A 25,054-nucleotide genomic window follows, 5' to 3' on the forward strand; every position below is an offset into this window, starting at 1 on the left:
CGTTCCGCAAACGAGTCCGAATAATCGAGCATGTCCGAAAAATCGGTTGGCGACTGTATTATTATTTAATGCCAGTGATCACAACCTCCTATAATTCCTCAATCTTTCTCTTCTAAAGATCTCGGTATGCAATTGAATCTCGGGATATTTGAGTTCAACGCCCGTAGTGGCTACCTACTGAAACCAGACTTCATGCGACGGGCTGATCGCAAGTTTGATCCCTTCACTGAATCAACAGTGGATGGTATCATTGCCGGAACAGTTTCCATTAGGGTGAGAAGCGACACCGTTTTTCTATTAACAGCATGGAAGTCATTCGCAACAGAGTGCAGAAATATGAGTTTGCTTCTTGCACAGATAATCTCTGGTCAGTTTCTGACAGACAAGCATGTAGGAACATACGTGGAAGTTGACATGTTTGGTCTCCCTGCGGACACAGTACGGAGACGGTTCCGCACGCGCACAGTGCCGGCGAACGGCATAAATCCGGTCTACGACGAGGAACCCTTTGTCTTCAAAAAAGTGGTGCTCCCGGACCTGGCAGTCCTACGTATCTCGGTGTGTACCTGTGAAAAATATGTTCTTTTACATGCAGAAATTGTTGTGTAACATGCTTGGTACAGTAGAACCTCGTTAATTTGAAGTTGCCTGGACGGCGAAAAAGTTTTGAATTAAGCAGGTGTTCGAATTAATTGAACCTGGGCACATGGTGAAGGAATATATATTTACTTGTCGAAGAACTCACTTATGTTCGTCTGACACTTTCCGAAAATGACATCGCACCTCACCGTTTCTTCAAGATGGGCTGCGAAGTCCATCGTATCGCAGTGCGCGCCGTTGGCTTAAGATTAAACTTCCGAAAACAACTGCGCGCACGCAGATTCATCGCCGCTGCCGCCGCCGTCACTCTGTTCATTTGTGCGAGCCGTGTTCAGAACGATGTCCCCCATGAGAGTTGCGGCACAGGTCTGTTCTGTGTCTTCTGTCCTGGCGTACTCTTTGAAGGACACGAAGCCCTCCTCGGAGCTTGCATCACTGGCAGGAACTTACAGCACGTTGCAGATCTCGCGGCTGCAATGATCAACACTTTTTTTTTTTCATCATCAGAGTCTTCTATTTCACCCGCGGGCCGTCTCCACAGCCCATGGGTAAGAAGGGGACTTTGAAGTGGATCTCAACAAAAGCACAAAATGTAGGCAAGCCAAAATGCGGTTCGCGTAATCCGTAACGGCAGCACAGCTGGGACCCTGGGTGGCAAGGACGCGCAAGGAGGTTGTGCTACGTGATTGGCTGTGAAAGGGAAAGCAAGCAAATCGAATCCGAATAATTTCTTCAGAAGGCGTATCGAATTCGAATAATCAGAGAAGGCCCAATTCGAATAATTTGGAACACCTCATGGTGAAATATTTGGTAGTGTTGTGCTCATTCGATGATGTTCTGCTCCAAACTTGTGAGCCTTTTCATGCAGCATAACATATCGTGAGAGAAGGGTCCCTCTGTGTTGTGTATGGTAGACTGCACTAGTGGGATGAACTGCACTGAGGGTTTGTCAACATGATCCATGCAGCTTGCTTTGTGTGCATCTCCTCATTTCTATGTTTGCATCGTGAATTTCATGTACTTTATTTAGAAACTGCGCATATTTTCTTCTGTTACTGAACATAACTCTGAAAGTTGGGAGTAGATTTACTGGAATATGCAGTGCTGAGAGTAAAGTGTTGATCATGAAGTCACAGAAGGTGTAGACTTTAGTGGCAGAATACTGTAAGCAATGTAGAGCACGCTTCACTTATGTGTAATGATGTGAAGCCGACCTGCAGAACGGAGCAAAAAAATAGCGGTAACGAGAAGAGTGCTTCGCCTAACTCTTGGATGCAATGAGGCAAAGCCCACTTGCAGAATGGCGATAGCGATACCTCGCTTCAGTACTATTCGAAAAATGTTAGGAAATTTCGAGTTCTGAAAATAGGCTATGAATAGCACAGCGCTATACAATATCATTGTGGTATTGTGCGATAAGCAAGGTGGTCCTAAACAGATGTCCGTGTGCTTGCAAATCAGGTATGCGAGGACAGTGGGAAGCTGCTGGGACACCGGATCCTGCCCGTGGTGGGGCTACGTCCGGGCTATCGGCACGTGTCGCTGCGCAATGAGTCAGGGCAACCCCTGTTGCTCCAGACGCTCTTTGTCCAAGTGACAGTCAAGGACTATGTGCCTGATGGCCTCTCAGAGTTGGCCGATGCCCTGGCTAACCCCATCAAGTACCAGTCGCGCATCGAGAAGCATGCAACACAGCTACGGGCCCTCACCGATGATCTCGATGAGGTGAGCTCTCCGACAGTGGTACTTGATTTCTGATGCTCAAAACACGTTTACATATTATTAATAATATACATGCTTCTGCAGTACTTGTGTTTAAGAATGTGCTTCTGATTCTATCGTGATAAGAGTCGCTAAATAAGCTTATTTAGTGACTCTAGGCCATGGGTTCTCAAACCGCTTTCCTGGGTTCCGAGAAAAACTCCACGCATCTAGCCACGTCACTCCACGGAACTCGTGCAGATTTCTACAGATGCGTGAGCCTGGCCAACATTGGCCCAGCCCAGTACAACAAACGGTGGTATGACGATGTCTTATTCAATGCACGCACTCCTCTGCGCAGTTTCGGGGACTTTATCTGGTCATGGGAGAAGGTGGAGTCGCGCATTTTCACCTCCTCTCTTCTTCGGTAGATGCGTGCGCATGCATCCATTTTCACATGCATCACCGATGCAGCATATTTTCAAATTGCTTAACACAGCATTATTCCTGTTGCACTATGAGTAACTACAGGTTCCTTGGGGATTTTTGAAAGTTGTCTAAAGGTTCCCCAGGTGAAAGAGTTTGAGAACCTATGCTGTAGGCTGTGCCACCCTCAACCCTGGGCGACCTTAGTTAGTTCCTGCTGTGGCGGGCATCATACCATGCCCAAGCAAGCGCATGAGCAATATTTTACACCTTTACAAGTACCATACACACAGCTTGCTGATACGATGACAGATGTTGTTGTATGCTCTCCGCGATGACTTAATATAACAAAAACGCATTGAATCTGTTAGTATAAGTCACTTGTGTTTTCGTCATTAGGGTGTCCCAGAAAACGTGTCATTGAATTATAATAAAAAAACTACACCACCTAGAGTCATGCGGTCAATGGCATTTGTTCTTACTGGGTTTTTGCCACCTGCTCATGTGAATGTCGTGTAACGTAAGTTTAATTATGTAAATTTTTGTGTGCTTAAGTCGTAAATTTGCCTAGTAAAGGTCACTTTTTTGCCCCACCAATGTGAAGAGCGTGTCTAATTTAGTCAAATTAATGATAATTGACAGAAATATTCAGGAGCTATCCCATCGGAAAAAATAGCCGAACATCATGCTCTACGGAGGTCGCACAGAATAGCGCACGATGAATTTTTCAGCGCAATCTTTGTCAGTCCGACGAAAGGAGGTTGGAAACCCAGCCCTCCCCGACATCGCAGAAAGAGATAAAACAGGCACGGCTTATCACGTCCGACTTTCGCTGGGATAATGCTTTCCCTCTCCCAATTTTGGGAACTGTTACTTTTTCTACTACCACTCTGTGGGCTGGCTTTGGCACCTCCTTTCGTCGCACTGAGAGCGATTGCGCTCAAAAAGTCATCGCGCGCTATCGTCCGGTGCTCCGAAAAGCATGATATTCGGCTATTTTTCCCGATGGGATAGCTCGTGAATATCACTGTGAATTATCACGAATTTGAGTGAATTCAGCACGCTCTTCATATTGGTGGGGTAAAAAAGTGACCTTTACTTGGCAAATTTCCGAGTTCAGCTCGCAAATATTTACATAATTAAACTTGGAGTGCATGACATTCACATTAGGACGTGGCAAAAATCTAATAAAAACAAATGCTGTTGACCGCATGATTCTAGGTGGCATAGTTTTTTTTATTATAATTCAATGCCACGTTTTCTGGGACACCCTGTATGCCTGGAAGAAGTAAAATGAAAGTGGAAGAAAGATAGAGAAGAAAGAAGTGCAAAGATTCATGTTTGAAAAATTATTTGAAACAGTTAAGTTGACTGTTCACAGAAGCCTTCACATTGCCTAAAAAGTGTGGCTGTGTATTTGTTGTTCTCCATTCTCCTCTAAGAACAATGAATCTTTTTACCATATAAACTTTTCGATTTTTGCTTACCCTAGTTACTTTTGTAAGTGCATTGGGAAATACTGGAGGACTCTCCAGGAACAAGAAATGTGCTACACAGTGTTACAATGTGCATGGCTATAACAATATGATTAATTTGTCCCTCACATATGTGCATTTTATGTGTACTTTTTACACAGTTATTGCTCAACATTGTCATTCATGAAATTAGACTCCTGCTAATTATATGATGTTCCAGTTATGCTGCCATGGATAGCAATCCGAGCGTGCTTACCCAGGTGAAAAATGTCTGCAATTCCTAATGGTTTATGAAAAATTTTCACTTTCAGCCATTTACGTACAAAGTGGTTCAAAGTGGTTTCAAGGAGGAATTGTTTAATAAACCACTTGTAACTGCAAACATTTTTCACCTGAGTATAATTATGCCCACGTGGTTGTTATGGCAAATACATGTGTTACAAGTGTGCCTATGCAGCTATTGCTCTATGTGCAATGATGAAGTTTTTCTGGTCAGAGCAATGAGTACTTACTTCTAATGATATGTACTGTACTAACCGCACCTAACACACACCTGAAAGCACACACGTTTCGTCACAGAATGTGCAGTACTGTAACTGTAAGTGCATTATAAATACACCTTTAAACATTCCTGTGTTTCTGCACAAGGGGGATAAAAATGGTTCATGCAACAAGGAACAGCACCATTGAGGAGGCTCTTCTGTAACTGAAACATTGACATGCATTGCTTTTGAAAGGGACCCACGGCAGCAGAGACGAAGCTTCCGGCACAGGTGTCATCTCCTGCAGCTGCAGGTGCAGGCGGCGCACTCGCAGCGGGGCATGCAGGAGGAGCAGCTGGACCTTCGTCTCCTGGGGGAGCAGCAGGATCTGAGGCCAAAGGCAACAGTCCCCGAGGAGCGGCTGAGGTGACTGACGGGGGACCTGCAAGTACCACTTTGAATGGGGGAGTGCAGCGCAGCCCAGACCCCAAACTGGTGCGACAGGACACTCTTACACGTGGGTATTGACATACATGTTGTCTCACTGCAGCACAGGCACCTGGCTTTTGTGTGTTATCTCCATATTAAAGTTTGGTGTTAGCACCGGGAAGCAGCTGTGGCTATTAGTGGTGTACAGGCATGGACAGATGAAGAGAGGACAGCAGGAAGGAGCGGGGGACGGGAAGTTAGCATGCATCCTGGGCAGACTTCAGGGGAAACTGTGCCGACATTTGTCTGGAAAGTCTGTCGAAAGACCCAGGGAAAACCCCAGACAGCACAGCCGGTGCCAGGATTCAAACCCGCGTCACCTCCCAGCCTTGGCGGGGAAGGTGATCATCCTAACAAATATGCCACGCGAGCTGGTGTAGCATTACTGCATAACTTGAGCTGTACGAAGACCGAGATATGTCCCTTGCTCACATGTCTAAGGTGTATCTATTTACAGCATATCATTAATTAATTTAATTCAAGCTTTCACTTTAGATATGATACATACTGGACTTTGTCAGCATGTCTTTTATGCATTTCCTGCGAAACTAGCATATCTTTTATACATATCAAAGAAGCACAGAAAGCACTTCATTCACAACCCTTTTTTTAAGCCAAGCCGTTAACCTGCTAATTAAAGTGCACTATGCGAAGTCATTCATTCGACAGATGCATAAATATCTCGGAATTTGATTTCAAAGTCGCGACCATGCGTAACGGTGGCCACAACTAACTGCCCGGGTTGCTACGGCGTCATTATGGTACAGCCTGCTGATTGGTTCAGAGAAATGTCGTCTGCTATACAGGGAGAACCGTCAGAGAAAGGGAAAAGGAAAAATGCGGAGAGCACGTCCCCGATTGAAGTGCGATCATTCTTTTGACCATAATGCCATCACCGGTGACGCTTTTCTTCCCTCTCCTCCTCCTTTCAACCTGCAGAGTGAGTTAAGCAGGAACGTCCGTGTCGATGTTTGGGTGCATTTTTGTCTAAGAAAAAATATTCCACAGAAAGACATTTTTTGTGTTAGTTGTCAAGTCAAGTCACATCCTTTCATAATGCATCAGAAACAGAAAATTCTTTAGATGGCCTTCTGGGCTCCTTTAAATGTTGAAAATGCTGCTTATCAAAGGGAAGTTTCATCCTTTTCTCAGTGTGCAGAAAGAGAGTGTGAGCACACTAGCTCAGTGCCTTCCATCATAAAAATATGTACATCACTTTGTGCACTTTTCACACTGCATTCCGAAACAACTTATATCTGACATTTATTTTTCTCACTTAAAAGTACATGCTGAGAAGGCAAATTCGGCATCTATCCTGCAGCTTTTCATCCAGCATCACATCTAGTACAAACTGCACAGAAATGTCTGTGCCCTGTTCTGCGGCAATCAACTAGTGGAGCTTACAAAGCGTCTACATGCCGTAAATGTTGGAAATCGTTAACAACTGATGTAGTTACGCCCCCCTATAATTTAACCAATTTCACATTGAAGAAGTTGCTGTAAGCTCCCACTTTGTAAAGCCGTCGCCACACTTAACCGTAATGCGCGATCGAGTGGCCCGCAGAGCCATCAGCGCCGCAAGCGTTGATACTGGGTTCGAGACACTGGATAATTCCACACAGGCGCCTCCTGTCGATGGTGGCTCCAAATTCTCGCATGTTTCACCACTGCACTTACCTACTCCGCACTAGCGCTCATTCCCGATGCGCGCGCCGTCTGCAACTGAGAGGGAGCATTGCGAAGGGAATGCGTGCTTGTCCCGTGTAGAGAGTAAATCAAAAACTGAAAATGAGGTTGTGCCACAGCCTTTCTACTGCATTTCTATTTAGTGGAATTCAGAGAATTTGTAGTTCTTTTTATTGTTGGTGAGCAAGGGCTTTTTTTCTTTTTAGCAAGCTGACAGAGTTGAAGTTTCTTTTTCGTGTTTACGTTCGTCTCAAAAGGATGTCAAATAATTATGTCAAGACCATAGCTCACTTGCAACATTTCTTTATTCCTTTTATCGCGGCAAGCTAGAGTGCATGGCCGATGCGCCCGTTGGGTGAGAGAGCACAGACACAGCCTCAGAAGGTGAGAGCATACCCCGCCATTGCCGAGCCACCGTCGAGAGGTGGCGCCTCTGTGCAATGATCCACATGGGTTTAACATACTGTCGAAGCTTGACCACTTGGAGACTCTGGCGGACACGCAATCGCGCGTTACGGTTAAGTGTGGTGACGGCTTTACGTACAGGTGCATGATAGTGCTTGTGTCTGTACGTGGCACTGCAGGTGCTAAGCAAAAGTGGCTTTGTCTTTCTGCAGGGAAATTGGATCAAACAGTGAGAAGCTTGTCAGATGAGGGATCACAGGAGAAAACATTGTCATTATTAGGTGAGTTTGTAACTGAATGCATTGTTTGCAACTGAATTAACAAAATTCTGTTTTGTCCTTTTTCACATTTCGTCACAACATCATTTTCTTTCATGCCCACTTATTTTGCTTGTTGTTGTGTCATGTCTGGTCAAGTATGCTGCTATATCAAGGGCTGCTACATGTGTTACTTTTGAGAGCTTCAACAGACACTCAACAACGTACAGAAATGTGCACAAAGTGCAGCCATGTGCATGCCAAATACCACATCTGCCATTTTTCATGAAAAATCTCATGTAGAGCTTTATCTTTTGCAGGGATACCAATATGCAAATGGACAAGCTCACGCTATACCTTTGGTGTATCATTTTGCAGACACCTGAGTAAATTGGAGCTTGGAATATGATTTTAACAGCTGGAAAGTTTTCAGTGTTGCACACAGATTAGATATACATTGGTGAAACCCAATATCACCCTGATGAAAACCTTCCATGCTTCAAATAAATCCTGAAAATGCCCGCAGAATTCATAATGTTTCATGATGATCCCAGGTGTTCTCATGGTATTCACAAATGTTTTAAATGTTACAAGATGGCAAAAAATTGGCATGCTTTACACACATCAAGGAACTTGAAAGTAAAAGATACTGAGATTATTTGCTAGGCCAGAAAATTCACTTTGTATATTTGCTGATGTGAATCTTTGGATACACTTTAATTAAGGCCATAACTCTTCATCTTGACGCATATTGTTTGTTGGATGAAAGAGATTATGACTCCTTCTCTTACTCTGTCGCCGTAGAATCGAGCGAGGCGAACCTGACGGCCGAGCCATTAGAAAAGCTGAGGGAGCACAAGTCAGTTCAGAAGGTTCTGGGTAAACTGGAGAAGGATCTGAGCAGTGCCCGGCGGCGGTACGACAAGCTGCGGGACAAAGAGCGAGACAGCCAATTGCAGAGAGCAGAGAAGGTTGCTCAAGCAGCTGAGAAGCACAAGGCACAGCTCTGCAAGTCTCATTCCAAGCTGGGCAAGAAGTTCTCATGCGGGGATGTGTATGTACACTTTCTGCACTTCAGGGAAAAGCACTTTTCACTCGAAGATCCGTTCTTCGATTTTACCCTGTTTTACAATTCCTGGCCTAAAATTAGATCTCTACTCCCGATTTGAAAAACACATAAAACTTGGAAACACAGGGATCTATTTTTAATGCACTTTTCTCTAGGAACACACTGTCTAAGAGTAAAGTTTGTGTCCCGTGATAACAGAAGGAGCAAAAGCAAAATACTATCAACTGGCTGTTGGATTAAGGAGAGCAACTTCTAACACACACAGATTCTTCACAGTACTCTGATAGACAGGAGAGTGATGGCTCCATATTTGTACTAAAGGCACTTTGCTTTATATTGATAAATGTCCCATCATTTTTGTTGGAGAAAAGAAAGGAAAAAAGTACTTTTTGCCTTTAGTAACACAATGTTCTTTCTTTATACAGGATGGCACTCAAACAGCAGAACGAATCGCAGATCCAAAATTTGGATGCCGAAACCAGAGCGAAGGTAGTGTAACACTAGCCTTTACTAAACTACTTTTACGGAATGAATGCATTCTCTTAAAGGAGCAGCGAAATGACATTCTGGATTGATTGAAAACTTGTCAGTTAATCAAGCAGTCAAAAAGGAGCAACTGTGCAATATAATTTTGCTGTACATTATGTTATCACTGTGCAAGGCAGTTTCCAAAAACACTCTGAAAAACTAGCCTTGTGCAGAGCAGTGTGACCTTGGGAGGCATGGAGGTGACTAACGAGCACAGTGTGATATAGGAGCAGCGTAGCGAGCAGCTACGAGCAAGGCATTCTATCGGCACACTCATCGTGCCTCCCAGGTCATGGAGCATCGTCAGTCGCATTCGCTCTCTCAGGAAAGGAGTCACTGATCTAATGACTGTGCAGTATTGGCACAGTTGGTGCAAACTTGCGCTGAACACTACTAAGATAAGATACTAGCAGTCCACTAAAGATAGGGACACACAAGAAAGATAGACATGTACCTCACTGCGCTCACAACTAAAGAAAATTTTATCCCACACCTTTTAAATGGGTACATATTTCCCTTTATTTCACTTTCTTTCACTTTCTTTCACCCCTCTAGAGTATTGCCCCTGGGGATGAAACCTCCCACTTATCATTACTCAAATAAAGTTGTTGTTTCTTTTACCCCCTTTTGTTGAGGATTCACCCTCCCCTACTGACAGGAAAATATGTACACATTTAAGAGGTGTGTCCAATAAAATTTTCTATAGCTGTCAGTGGAGTGCAGTGTTTGTCCATCTTTTCTTTTGCGACATTGCTAGTATGTTTAACTTATCTTTGATCCCTCGGGCATGCATCTCTCTTCCCGTCAGTACCAACCATACTTTTTGTGGAAGGACGCTTGTTTCTCCTACAACCTTAAAAAAATATGTGGAGGGGTCTTTTACTGCTCCTTTAATATGTGAATGTTTCTGTCAGATAATATGCACTATGTACACATACATGTTGTGTTACAGCAAGAGGAGCTGCAGAAGAGCCACAACCTAGCCATGCTGAACATCACCAAGGAGCAATACAGGGCCGAAATGGACATTCAACACAAGTATATTGACTCCGTAAGTATCACATGTATCACCAACACTATGACATGTGTTGATGACATGCTGCGCTATGTGATGACGTGTTCTGATGCTTAATATTTTGTGTTGGATTTCAATTTTCAGCTTTTTGGTGCACTCGAAAAGTCAATGCAGGCATCTCAGGCAGCACAGATGCAGCAGCTACAAGACCTCCATGACAGGTGAAGCCTCGGTGCAGAATTTTGCGTATTACTTACCGCTGCTTGGCATTTTCATTGACAAGGTTGTTGGTTGGTTTGTAAAAATGTAACAGACAGAGAACTAATTAATTGAATTCTGTAGGGCTGTGCGAATAGTAAAACTGTCGAATACAAATCTAATACGAATGTTGCAAATACAGTCGCCGTCCGATTTTTCGGACTCTGCGGGAATCGCGCAAAAGTCCGAATAATCGAGCAGTCCGAAAAAACGAATTTCACTTCAAAATAAACTTTATTAAGCACTAGTACGATGGAAAAATTGCGGAATGGAAAAACCGCGGACAACAACAACAACAACAATTTATTTTAAGATGATGAATGGAGAGTTTCATCGCCAGAGACGATACTCTTCCCCGCTACCTCGTTGTTGGTGGTGATGTGGGGAATGAAATAATGAGCGCCTTCACAGGCGGCTGCCGAAATTTGCATACAGTAAAATGTGTTGTGCAGTAAGAGTGGTGACACCAAACATAATCCACTCGATCGTCATCTTCACCCTGTTTCGGACGTCACTGCCATGTCTTGTGTCCATTTCGGTATCAGGGCGAAGTAAATTGAAAACCGAAAGCGGGAGCATAGCGTACTGACTGTGCAACATTGAGAAGTCACCTTCTTCATTCACATCATTGCGGTGTTGTTAAGGAACATGGAGTCATCGAATGAGCTATTTCCAAGTCCAAAGAAATCCGCTCAAAGTCACAGAAACTCTGAAGTGCTACGATTGGTTCTTATGTCAAGAAAGGCCGCTGAAGATGGCAAAGTTGCAAAAAATGATTGATATCAACCTCTAGCCATTCCCTGTCATCAAAGCTCACAGGCTTCGTGAACTAATCGCTGGAGCTGTCCAGGGTTACACTCTACGTTCAATAACAGCCCTCTACCGAAGCGAAGGAAGAAATTACAAAAAGAGCTACAGAAAGCTCTTGAGGGTGGCGTGGAAAGCATCTCTTTCACATCAGACATTTTCAGGTTCCCACAAGTGATTGGAAGATTTTCTTTGCTTACATTATCAGTCATTACAGGTCCCACTGTACATTGCTCCAGTTCCAACAAATGTATTCACACCTTCCAGAGTAGCAGAGAGAAATATTTGCAGTTTGTAAAAAGTACAGAACAAATAAACTAAAGGTTGCACATTCCAGCGATGTAATGTGTGTTCCAATCTCTGAAGTAGATAGGCTTCCTTTTCTCGTGATAATGTATTTTATTTTGACTGAAAAGCTGTATAGACTCACCCATTAGGAGCCACAGTTCTCCTGATGGGCACAGAGTTATGAAATTTTCAAAAGTGAGATATTTGAAGCATTCAAATTGGGCTTTTTAGGAATATTCAAATTTGATTTGCAGTATTTGTGAAATATTTGTATTTGACTCAATTTGGAAATTTTGCTATTCACACAGTTCTAGTAAATACGTACGTACCATTGATTTTGCAGATTTTGCACAGTCTTTTTAGCAAGTCTTTTGTCTTTTTAAATTTTTTTGCACAATCTAGGTGGAACATGCTGTATGACTCATTACCCGAAGAAATATACATAGAAATTCATATAACACTACTATTGTGAGCAGAGCGTGCTGCAGCTTCTTATGTATTTGAGAGCATTCAAAGTAAATTCTTCTGATTATACCCGATCACACAGGGATATCTTCCTGCTGTTTGGTTAGAATCTTTGCTTGTCAAAATTAAGCACCTTAAGAAACTACATAGAGTAATTGTACCTCCTCAACTCCCCCCTTGGTACAGTTACGCTATTATATATGTTGATTTAATTTACAGCTGTGATTTTGTTTGCAGGGAAGTAAGCGAGCTGATGAAGCGACTGGAGACTCAAACAAAGGAGGAAATGCGCAGCCTCAACAAGAAGCACAAAGACAAGAATGAGCTCGATAGGTGTGTTGATTGGAAATGACTGCGATCAGGAGTGCTTAGTAGATAATTAGGGTCTGACATTTTCGGGGTATTATTCACGATTATTCCCTGCCGAATCATTTTAGGACCAAATCGGGTAAACCTGATTCCAATTACTCCAACGATTACGAATTCCAATCACATTTCATGTTTTAGTACGTATCATGTGCACCATTTATTAGCAGTTTATGCGAACGTGCGATATAGATAACAAGAAGTACTCTACAAGTAGTAATTTTTGCAATGAACTAATTTTCGCGAAATTCGTGAGCGATCTTTTCTTCGCGAATTTCAAGTTCCCCGAAATATTCGACCCAATGACAGAAAAATACGCTAACGCAATATGTAAGAAATTTGACCCAGGACACTGAGGCAACATATGTATGCGGTTTCTTACGCTATTTCATTGTATTGCCTCACAAAGTGCTCAGTTCTTCTCCGCTGCAAGTTGAGACAGTAGCCCAGACTTCACGAATCCTGCGCGGGTGTCTGCGTCCCGCGATTGCAGTTCCTTGCAAGCCTCGATCATCCAGCATAGCGTGTATGGGTTTTAGCACGCTGCTACGCGAGTCGGCCTTTGTACAAGTTGCCGCATCACTGTCAAGTGCCAATCGTACCTGCTCTATACAGTGACAAGAATGACGGGAGACAGGGCAATTCGGCAATGACCCAGATGCCAGCCGAGTAAGGGCCCCCTAATCGCCGCCCTCTCAGTCAGAAGAGCTCAAAAGGAAGACAAATGCAACGGGTTATTACCCAGTTGTGACACCTTTTGTTAACTTCTCCCTAAAAGTTCAATTGTGGAGGGCCCCTATAAGACGCCTGATGCACGGTCGACGCAGCGCGGTACCGCAAATTTAAGGTTCTGAACAATTGCCTGATCCTGGCTCCTCACAAATTCGCGAATTATTGAGCCCACGAATTTAACCGCTTGTACAGTATGCGAAGCACATCTGTTGTTACAACATGGGGTGGTGGGACCTACAAATAGCGAGGTATGTATATTTGACCAATATTTACACTTTAACCGCGGGCGGCTTGCTTGACAGAAAGCAAAAGGTGATAACCCAATAGCACCCGAATATACCAGTAGCACAGGATTTGACGCCAAATGAGGGATTTAAAAACAGCACCCTATTTTTCCCTCCTGAATCCGGTAAGGACATTTGACCCGAAAAAGTCAGACTCTACTGATAATGTTGTGCTTTCCAAGTTGCACTTTGGAGACTGTTTAGTTAACATCAGGGCACGTGGCTTCGCTGAAAATTAGCTAGGAACAATACAACTGTACAAATCTGTAATGCATTTGCAAAGCTAATGATGACAAGTGATTGAACTGGCACCTGAACATATATTCTACTATGAGTACTGTACCTTGTAAACTTTGTTCTTGAAATATCCATTCACTGTTCGGAAATCGAGGGTGGACTGTACAGTAGACTTCTGTTAATACGACTTCAGATAGTTCGTTTTTTTTCTCTTAATTTGATCGAATTCGAAAGTCCCGTCAAATGCCCATATGTTTCTGTTGATAAAAAAGTTGGGTATTTCGAACATGAAAGCAGTCCACATCGTATAATTTGACCGATGTATCAACGAAACAGGCACCCACGTTGCACCGCACGTAGCAACAGAAAAGTTTGCCCTAAAGCTCAGGTGGCAGATGGCGACTGAACAGTACCGATATCCGTAACAGTAACCACAAGTTTTAGTGCATCGTACGCTATCGCCTTTGCGTACGTAAGAGATAGTGCAGGTGGTTCTGGGCACATGCAAAATATAGAGAGAGCTTCGGGCATTGGGCAGAGCCATCACACTACAGTCGCTGTCCGATTTTTCGGACTTGGCCGGGATCGCGCAAAAGTCCGAATAATGGAGCAGTCCGAAAAAACGAATTTCGCTTCAAAATAAACTTTACTAAGCACTAGTAGGCTGGAAAAATTTGTCGATGCTTTCTTGATGTGCTTCCAGCCCTGCCTGATAACATCAGCTTCTATTTCTGGTATCTAAATTGGGGTCTGAAAAATCGGTCGACGACTGTATCCCTTACGGACACAACGGCGATACCGTACGATGCACTAAAACTCAAATTATACGGTGGCGGTTCTGGCGAGCCCCGGGTGAGGAGGAAACGCCTCCTTTCTCACCTTTTCTCTCCGTTTTTTGTTTCACGTTTCACCGAGCTCTCATTCGGAATCTTTTGGTGCAACGAGAGTCGAATATATAACGTGCGCTTGGTGAGGTTCGACGACTCCGCGGAAGTGAACAGCAGCATTGTCAGATGCCAATATTTTGAGCAATGTGTCCTGCCACACCAAAGATGGCGGAAGCACAACTCAGGACGATTGCGCCAACAGCGTGCAGTGTGAGTGACGTTGAAGCCGGACTTGACGCCCTGGAACTCTATTTGTCTTAAGAAGACAACACCGAAAGGTTCCATCACATCAACGCTCTTACGTAGCATGTTTTCCGATTCACGTTTCAAGTGTCAGCGACAGCAGACGATCACACAAAAGGCACATTCACCTCATTCATTTTCCCGCCAATTCTTTAATTCGACCTTCGGATAATTCGATCAAATTTTGTGTTCCCGTCAGGGTCGAATTAACGGAAGTTTACTGTATATGATAAGTGACATCCATGACGAGTTCTAAAAAGAACCAGTAGCAATGGTGCATGCGTCCCATATTATCAATGATTTCTAATATCTCAAACCTTGCAGGATAAAACGGGAACTTCATCAGAAAATGATAGGAGAAGCTGTAGCTGAGCGCCAACGAGTAAGCAGCTATCCTTCCTTACTGCAACTATGTCGTGCACTGCAAAGCACATTCCAACTTTCTTGTCACTTGCATACTTACTTAGAGATTGTGTGGCTTGTGGTATAGCGACTTTTATATAATGATAATTGATACCCTTTTATTTGCAGATTAGTAGCTTGCTCGAAAAAAAGAAATCTGAGCTCGAGAGGCAGCACGAAGAAGTGCGAAAGTCTCTGGAGGAAGATAAGCAGCAAGTAATTTGCTTATTTCATTATTATTAATTTAATTATTACATTGCCTGCAGCAATATTGATCGTAGTGCACCAGCAGCTTGTAGGATTAGTGCATCACATGGTTGAGCATTGGGATATGGAGTATTTTCAGAGTTGATCTAGAAGCCACTGTGATTGTTAGCATCAAACATCTGTGGCACATCTAAATTTAATTTATCATATACCTACTTCATAAAGTTGCAGTCACTTGCGTAAGCGAGTTTTCTTGTGATTAGATATGACTGTGTTGTATCACAGGCATTTGGAAAAATTCTTCGAAGGATTTATTCTTTTGCGATAGTGTATTATTGACCTATAGTCATGTTAATTTTGATTAGGCTTGAGTTTGCGGGTATTGTACTGAAAAATTCTATGAAGATGGGGGATTCATTGTTTTTCTGTCATTACTATGCAAAAACAGCACGAGGTGCCATCCGATGCTTAGCCACAACTGTATTTTGGATTTGCAGTCACTTTACTGCTATGTCAAACAAGGAAAAAAAATTTTTGTCTTCGTATATCTTCGTCAGCTTAGACATGCAAGCACGTGCTGCAGAAAATTGCAGAATTTTTTATTCCCTGCCCAGCATTTAAGATTTTATGCAGCAGCAAAACCGAGCCCGTTAGTTGCGGTATGTGTACATTAAATCACTGTTGCTGGATTGAGCTGACGTCATTGCCGTACCTTGCATATTGTGCCCAAGCTGAGGCCATTCCTTGTCATGGATCTGTCAGTATCATTAGGCCACAGGGCAGACTAAACGGGTGACATGATTTCATGCGGAGATATATTGACCCATTACTTCCCAGGCGAGCCTAAAGCACCAAAAGGAGTACGAAGAGAAATGTGGCCAACTGGCAGCATCTCTCAACGAAAATCCGGCCCTCTTCTTGGAGCCCAGTGTTGACCAACGGCGGCAGAGCACAGCCCTGTAGCCCTCGCCTTCCCCACAAACAACACTGCAATAGGCGCTTGACCGGCGCCCCCTCTTCACACACAACGGAAACAAACAACCATCTGGTCGTCTTATGCACTGCGCTTCTCCGCTATATGTTGTTGCACTGTGTCTCCTCGTTCCGTGAAGCCGTCTGGCCCGCAACTGTGATATTTGTTGGATGGCAGCGAGGAAATGCATAGCAGTATTTGTTCAGTTTTTTTAGTGGGGTGGACGAGCATTGAGCGATTCAAGGTCCTCGGCGCATCTCGGACACAGGCTGTCGCCGGTGACAACTACGTCGTGCATGGAAATTCTTGGGGTGTCCCTTGGAATGGATGTTTCAGGGTGGTCAGTGTCAGGGTAATGAGATGTAGCTGCCAAGTTTTTATCTGTTGCCTTACTTGACTAGGTATGTCTAACTGGCCAGTTCAAACACAGAGAGGAAAAAGAAATCATGGCATTGATGCTTTATCACATTTTAATTCTTTGCTTTTTTTTAATCTAGGAGAAAACAGCTCTTTTTACACCGCTGTTTTTCTAGCTCTAAAACTAATCTGACTAATACCTCGTCTGACTATGCAACCACTCATGCCCAGTAATCATGTGACTACGTACACACTGTATGTCGGCTCTGAGTCGGTAAATTTTAGCTCATCAAACATTGTTAGTTCAAGCAAAACAATTCACACAACAATGCGAAATTGTGCTCATTTTTCACATAAAGCATCCCGCTAGTTTCCAGCATGATTTGATTGGTGACAAGCAACAAGATGCAAACCCACCTCTTTTATTGTAACATTCAATGCTGCATGTTTATTTCATTATTCGTTGTCAAGAACGTGTACTTAAATCAAGGAAGCAGACAACTGGTGTGATACCATTTTTTATTTTATTTTTTACACTGTAATTATAATTGCACAGAGGAACCCAGAAAAGTCAGAAGATATAGCTCATGCGACTCCACCCTGTAGCATTATGTGACCTGAATTGACTAGCAAAGTGACAGTGGTGTCACACTGTGTAGATGTATTTAGAGTTGCAATGCACTGCGTGATATCTGTATGCTGTGGGGTTCACAGCATGGTATTACAAAGTTGTTCCTAATTTATTTTGCATCTAAGTGACACGTGATTCACACATAGATTTTACTGTTTCACTTTTTTTTTATCCAGTTTTATAGCATCATGATGGTAGACATCGAAGATATGTTACATGAATCTTTGCTCCTCATTTTCACCTTTTTTAGCACACGTGTCTTTGGCACTGATTCGCATTGACGGTGGATGTTTCACGACACTGCTCTAACTTTTCTTTTTATAATGTTACAAGATAGAGCTATAAGAGTTTCCACAAAAGATTAAGAGCTCCGGATGTGCTGATATTTAATCAAACTTAGGTGTCTAACTAAGTTTTGGTCGCAGATTGACGAAGCCCATTACAGCCCAGATCCTGACATAATACATTTTTATGTCGAGAGATCAGCACTTTGGATCGGCATTTAACGTTTTATTACTTGTAAGTTATTCCCGAATAAATTGCAAAGAACATGATACTGAAAATGTAAATCTTTCTGCCTGTACGAACAATGAGTATTATGCTACCAGTAATAGTAGGTGGCCTAGTACCAATGTGGAAATTAAGAAAATGTAACAAAAATGTAACAAAATGTAATAACTAAGTGTCGATTTGACAAAATAACTATGCATCGAAATGACGAAAGTGTAACGAAATGTAATAACTACGTATCGATTTGTCAAAAGCATGGTCAGCCAGTGAACCCTGCAGCAGGACATCATACAGTGTTTTTGTGAACGCTTTGATTTCTTTAAGAAAATGCACTACATCCTCACAGACAAAAAAAAACTGAGGTCAAAACAAGGACACCAGTTTTACTATGTAGGAGAAGCTACAATCTACACTGTAGTACTTGTACAGCCTGCAGAAAGCTGTGTTTGTGTGCATGTGTGCGTGCTTTACAGTTTTTCCTCAGTGCTTTAGATGTGCCAAACGAAAAAAGCAAATCATTCCTACCGTCATCTCGGTCACCACATTCTTGCAGTCCCTGTCCCGAGTCTCCCTGTCTTGTAGTTTTGAGGCGCCTGTAAATAGTGTGGAGGGCTCATTTTCTAATTGCTAGTTCAAGGCAAACAAATATATGTAGAAAACAACAACAACAACAGGACAGCAGTGGTACGGAAAAAAAAGGGGGAGAGGTGCATTTGTCAGAATGCAGAGATCTCCTGTTTGTCCCTCGAAAGTTTGCTCTACTGAATGAACGCAGCTTCTCCTGTGGGTCTATGACTACGTCATTACATTAGTGTGTGAATGTAGAAAAGTGTGTGAAACGAAAAAGAAGAGTGCGTTGGGTCCATCACAGTGCAAACTCATGCAATTGTGAAAGCCTGTTTTTTGGTTTGTCTACTTTTTTCTCAATTACATTTACTGTTGACGTTGAATAATTGAGATTTTTAGAGCCAATGTACATTTTAGTTCTTACCTGTGTGCTTCATACCACACGCGAAAAGGGTATTGGTGTGTTGTCGAGGAAACATTCCATGATTACGTCGTTAAATCACGTCACAGGGTTGAAAAAAGTATTGTGTCTGTCATCCAAGCATTGCAAATCGTACATGGTACAACTGAAAAAAGAGAATATTTCGAAGCTTCCAGGTGTGCGCTCGTCCGATAGACTGAGCACAACGCCCACACATATATGTATACAGACTTTAGAGATAGATGTATGTTTTCAGCCGTCTGGAGAACCTGTCAGTATTTTTTGAATGTGCGGCATGAAAAAAATTGTAGCGTTATACTTTTACACCTGTTGCGAAGAATAGGAGAGAGAGAGAATATATATTACATTCTGCTGAAGAGTCTCGGGTGGTTTTCCAGCGTTAAAAAATACGGTCCGCTTCACACGGTGATTTTTACCTCTTCGAATTAGCGCTTAGCAACATTGCCTCCGTCATGGTTTCGAGGGTGCATTCGCATAGCTCACTTTTTCGTAGAAGTGGATAGAATGGATCGTGATGTGTCCATCTTACCTAGCAGGTTGATTAACTTTTCTAGAGGATGCGGAATACAGTAGGGTGTATTCTGTCATCAACCTTTGCCCAGCAGAAGCTCATTTTATTAAACGGTCGTAAACATTGACAAGGTGGTTGCAGTGTACTTTTACCAGGCTAATTACTTTTCCCCGATGTCATACAGTACGATTTGTAGTATAGAGACCCAGTACAGGCTCATAGACACGTTCAATTCTTAGAGTTACTTGAAGATTACTAGAAAAATTGAATCCTGATGCATTCTTTCTGTCGTTGAGCGAAGGCTTTGCTGCTGCTACCCCTGTGCAATGCAGCGTTCATCGAAATTGTGCCATGTAAGGTCCCAATCAGTGGCAGAAAAACAAGGCGAGAGGAGGGGTGGGGTGCATTTATGGCCCTGGCAGAAAAGAGAGAGTGACCCCCAGACCCCCGTGAGTTACGGCGTGTGTTCTGCTGATTAAACAGTGAAGGGTAGGTCCTCACCAATGCAACCTGTGTGACCGTATTTACTTGCATAATACATGGATGTGCTCGCATAATTAACATACTCCAAACTTGGGCGCCCAAATTTTAGCACTTTATTTTTTTCCACACGTACTAAATGCACCACGACTGTTTCAGCATTTCAGCATCCGGAGTGCTGATGATGTTTTCTGACCGGTGCCCTTGTAGCATAATTCATCATCATGGAGAAAAAAAGTAATGGACAAAGCATATATGGGCACTGTGGGAAGAGGCAACAAAAATCAGACCCACTGTGCTCGTAAGGTGGGACAGGGAATAGGTAAGGAACAAGAAGATGCTTGGTAGGATGCAGGAAAACCACATAGCAGCATTATGTGGCTTTCTGGTGCCAATGAGATTAATCACAGAGTTGCCAGAGACAACCCCCCCCTCCTTTCTGCCAGGAAAGTACACTGCCAACAGTGGAAGTTGAAGTCTGCTGCTCAGTAATTAGTTAGTCTGACTGTGCATTATGTGCACGTTAGTCCAAAGTATGCAGTCCCAGCTATTGTGTTCACAATACGCTGCAAGCAATTTGTTAAGAGAGATCTGCACACATTGTTCATAGCATTGCCAGCAGTGTACATATAGAGAGATCCGACAAGTTCCTTAGGGTACGCACTGCTTCCTCAACGACTTATGAGACAGCATGATGAAACAGCACACATACATTTGAGCTGATGATAAACAGGATAAACAAGTGTCCATGGACATGCTTTTTTTTTTTGTTGTAGAGTCAGAGCATTGAAGCTACCTTAAAGGGCACTAAAGTGCAAAAATTCCCCTAGCAGAATCAACGGTGCCATTACCTTGACGTCAACATAAAGTGAACAGGATTCGTCTGTTGTGTCATTTGTGCGAAAGAAACTGCAATTTACGCTTTCCCTCTTTTTCTCCTCCTCAAGAAGGCTGACAATGCAGAGGGGGCTCTCATTGGTCTCCTCAAACGATTTGTCCATTCAATGGCAGGGGGTTGTTTGAGGAGACCAATCCGAGGCCTCTCTGCATTGTCATGCTTCCTGAGGAGGAGAGGGAGAAGGAAAGCGTACGTCGAAGTTTCTTTCACTCATACATCACGACATCATACGTCACATTAGCAGACGAATCCCGTTCCTTTGGTGTTGGTGTCAAGGTAACGACATCTTTAAGTGAGGAGAAATTTTTGGACTTTAGTGCCCCTTTAAGTATGTTTGGGTTAGCAGCTGAATTTGTACAGGTTGAAAACTGCATTCCATACTGCTACTTCCTTTGTCCTTTTTTTGGGTCACATTAGAGAATTTGTTACTATGTATGGGATAATGAACGGTATAGATGTAGTTTGAATGTCTCAACAGGCTCTTGTCTTGGGCCGTTGTTACTGTTCAATTATGCAATTTGTTTGCTTTACATTTTAATTCGATGTAATCTAGAACATAAGTACTGGGTACTGGTTGCTTCACCCCGTAGCTACTCGTACTAGTCGCGCGCATGGCCACATGAAATGATGTGACATGTCACAGCAGCCCAATGTCCTGTACTTTTGCAAAGTTTCGTAACGAACAGCATCCGCACTAGCAAAATTCCGGCGTTACTTTTATCGAAATACTTCTTATTTCATAGAGAACCTTTGTATTGCATTATCGAGAGACACGGTTTCAAGATAAGCCGTGCCTGATCCTCTATTTCTTGTTGACGTGCATACGTGTCGAGCTAGAACTAGAATTGTGTTGTCAGCGCGTTCGGGGCCGTTTTACGATGAACGTGGTGCAAGTGCTGTTGTATGTAGTCGTTGCTTCTGTTAACTTATCTGTGCAGCCCCAATCATGTTGGAAGGCGTACAGCACACACAGTCTGCTCACCGGAAACTCACAGCCACACAACTGTGTCTTGTTCACGCTTTTCGTTTTGGGGATCTACATTCCGCAGCTGTTGATGTTTATTACGAACTAGGATGTCGGTGTGGTGTGCCGTATGTACTTTGTTGGACATGCACTACATGTTGGGACAAAAGCTCTTGCATGAGCGTGGTGGGATCCTGATAACTTTCTTCTGCTATGGCAAAAAACAAGGCAGTGTGCAAGCTTATTCTTCCTACGGTGATGTCTCATGCATTACAGACATTATTCAAATCATCACGAATTATCATCATTATCAATTTCCAACACGTTCCATCCAAATGGCTTGAGGGTATATAGTTCTTGTTATCAAATGAACATTCTCACAAGGGGATTCTATGTTACATTTCATACTATATTGTTAATGGTGTTGAAGTGATAGAATAAAACGCTTGAACAATAAACGAAGAGATTTCACGTTATGTAATACTAAGTTATTTTCTTCTAAATTTGGGTAACTGAGTACTTAAATATTTCCAGAATTGAATGCATTGACTGAGGTTCGCTAAGCTGTGTGCAAAATTCCAGTAAAATATTAAAATATGTATCAGTACCAAAATAACCTGTGCGCTTCAAATATTTGCACACGCCTTTTTCATTTTGTTGATCTCTAGCCTGCTTTAGTTTCATATTTTGTAACACATACCCGAGATTGGTCATATACTGTCTGGTCTAGTGAAGCCCAATGGTATTTGACAAAGTAACCGCTGCATGAGAAACCTATCGGGATACCAGAAAACGTATTTCTAGGTAAATGCACCAGCCAAAGAGTCGAGCGTGTGAAATTTTGTTGACATTCAGTTCCAACACCATATGATGTCACTATATAGTGCACAAAGAAGCACATACTGTGAGGAAATTTTGCAGCATTCCCTTTTTGACTTCATTGTCGTATGTATCCCTGTACAGTGTATGATTCCTCAGAAACACACACAGTCAAACATTTCAAAAACACGAAAAGGAAACAAACGGAAGGAAGGCCAAACATGATGGTGTGTTGTAAAGCACTGTCTTTTGCACAGCATTTGTGGTCACATCTGGTGAGGAAGAAAGAAAGAGTTGTCACAGATATATGGGACACATTGTTAAAGGAAGCTATAGTTTGACTGTGTATGTGCATGTATAAATATACTATACATAGATAGAAGTGTATATTGTTTATTAAAAAAGAGGTGAAAAGGAAACCGTTCCCACTTGCTCAACAGAAGTGGGGAGGGGGTTGTAGTTCCCCCTCCACTAAGAAGTGTCTATTGTTGTTTGATATTATACTGTTCACGGTTACTCCCAAAACAAAAAAGGGTGAAAAGCAATGAAACGAGTATCGAGTAAAAAAAAAAAAAAAAAGAATGTGCAGCATGCTGGTTATTTTGAGGAAAAAAAAAAAGAATTGCAGTTGGGGAGATCTATGCACTGTTGTCGTTGGGTGTGTGTGTCTTTCGGAGGTGAGGGTCACTTGGGCTTGTAAATAAATACTTTTCTGTCATGTGCTACTCACTTCATTCTCCCAGCCAACTGCACCCGGTGCTATGTGTAAGGTAGTGTGGAAAATAAATTTGGGAAACGTGGATGACTCCTGGCTCTCACTTTAGGTAGGAAAATCCATCACCTGCGGCAGGAGTCAAACCATAAGCACAACCCGGCTTGAAGGATAGAGGTACAGCTTGGGACAAAAGTTTATGGAACACTGCACTGGTGTATTTGTTCATCAGAGCGGCCCTCTGCTAGACATCAGCAAGAGATCGAATAAGAAATGGGTGACCGGCTACTGTCCATCTCTGAGTATGTGTGTCCGCGCTCCTGTTTGCTGCTAGGGAGCTCTCCATTGATGGAGAAATGCGACACCCTGGTGTTTTGTAAACTTTTGTCCCAAGCTGTACAATGCTAGTTTCGCGGAAAAAGCTAGCTTGCCGATATTGACCGTTGGCATATGTTGGCACGTAGTGTCACCGTCACATCTAGTGGGGTCGACGACAGAGGCCATGGGGGGGACCCAAGCAAGCAATGGCCGATGGCCAACGGTTGGCAAAAGGTCGGATGACAGTTGGCCAACAATTCTTTCGGCCGTCCAACGTTGGCGCAATGTTGCATATAGTGATAGACAGAGCGAGGTTTGGAAAGCCGTCGGCCAGGGTACAGATCCGTACCAAGAAACGAGCTCGTTGGCCAAGCACTTGCCAAAGCTTAGACCAATCTCACCTGGGGGAGAGGGTAACGCGTAACGCGGAATGGTGTAGCACTGCATAAGTTCGAGTTTCGAAGGACGAAGTGAATGTCTCAAACCAAAAGCAGTAGGAAACACAGTATCTTCATGGGGAGTTAATACGACACAAGCAACTCATCATTTTAGTGTTGTTTGTACACACATCGAATTAGACTCACCCTTCATTTTGACTAACAGGCAAACAGGACTCTCGAATTTGTGGGAGCTCGCAAGACAACCTTTGTATAAGTATCTGTTCTTCCTCAGGGAGGAATTCTTTGTGAACTGTTTGGTCCTAGTGGCATGCGAGCTTTTATGATTCTCCCTTTTTTTTTTTTCCACTTTGAAACGCCGTGCACATTGTTATTTTGTGGGAAATTTATGTGCTTTAAAACGTCATGCTCACTGTCCGTTGTGGGAAATACGAGGAGCAAACAAAAAATGATCAATCTTTACCTTACGCCACGAAATAATTGTGGAATTGTGTCGCAGGAATGATTTGGTGTGTATCTTGGCACAAGCTTGACACAATGTAGGCCGGCCGGTGCTTGGCAAGTGATTGGCCAAAGGTATCCCTATCAAGAAACAAGCTTGTTGGCCGATGACGTTCCAACAAAGGCCAGGCAGGCCAAGCTTGGCCCAACCTTTGTTTGTGCTTGGAGAGCTTACCTGGTGGTTGTGTGGTGGGTCGAGCATCACATCTGTTTTGATATAAAAAAATAGAACCGCCCAGTCAAAAAAAAATATTTTTTTTCTTGTTGCTATGCCTCTATGCTTCTGTGACTCTTTACAAAACAGCATTGATGATGATATCATGGCAGTGACACGTGAAGTGGATGAATCTCCTGAGAAAATAATTGGGAAAAACTGAATCAAGCGTACCGCGAGTGAGACTGAAATCTACAATGGAGACCAAGCTACCATATCCAAACTACGAGGTCAGATTTTCTGATTTCCTCAAGACATCTTAAAACCTAATAATCGTAATAACAATGTAATAACAATGCATTTTATCCAACCGCCGCTCAAACTAGACATTGGGTCATCCTATAGCCGACTCGCGTAGGATATACCCAGGATAATCTTGGGGATGTGCATGTGTTATTTTACTGCTCATGCCACGCGTACGATACAAAGCTTACGCAAAAGGATATGAAG

The 25,054-nt window shown here is 43.0% G+C and overlaps 1 protein-coding gene across 2 annotated transcripts in view; it reads left to right on the forward strand.

Annotated features, from left to right (window-relative positions):
* Window positions 1-23,266, forward strand: part of LOC135396740 (1-phosphatidylinositol 4,5-bisphosphate phosphodiesterase classes I and II-like) — a 175,727-nt gene extending 152,461 nt beyond the window's left edge. For both annotated transcript variants that reach the window (XM_064627881.1, XM_064627882.1), the window contains exons 13-25: window positions 119-273; window positions 358-558; window positions 2,062-2,325; window positions 4,940-5,201; window positions 7,477-7,545; window positions 8,326-8,575; window positions 9,016-9,079; window positions 10,071-10,169; window positions 10,278-10,354; window positions 12,189-12,284; window positions 15,025-15,082; window positions 15,232-15,318; window positions 16,147-23,266. In XM_064627881.1, the coding sequence (XP_064483951.1) occupies window positions 119-273; window positions 358-558; window positions 2,062-2,325; window positions 4,940-5,201; window positions 7,477-7,545; window positions 8,326-8,575; window positions 9,016-9,079; window positions 10,071-10,169; window positions 10,278-10,354; window positions 12,189-12,284; window positions 15,025-15,082; window positions 15,232-15,318; window positions 16,147-16,272 (1,808 nt within the window). In that variant the 3' untranslated portion in view covers window positions 16,273-23,266. The remainder of the gene's footprint in view (window positions 1-118; window positions 274-357; window positions 559-2,061; window positions 2,326-4,939; window positions 5,202-7,476; window positions 7,546-8,325; window positions 8,576-9,015; window positions 9,080-10,070; window positions 10,170-10,277; window positions 10,355-12,188; window positions 12,285-15,024; window positions 15,083-15,231; window positions 15,319-16,146) is intronic.
* The last annotated feature ends 1,788 nt before the right edge of the window (window positions 23,267-25,054 follow it).

Source organism: Ornithodoros turicata, chromosome 6 (assembly GCF_037126465.1).
Source record: "Ornithodoros turicata isolate Travis chromosome 6, ASM3712646v1, whole genome shotgun sequence".
NCBI classification, from domain to species: Eukaryota; Metazoa; Arthropoda; class Arachnida; order Ixodida; family Argasidae; genus Ornithodoros; species Ornithodoros turicata.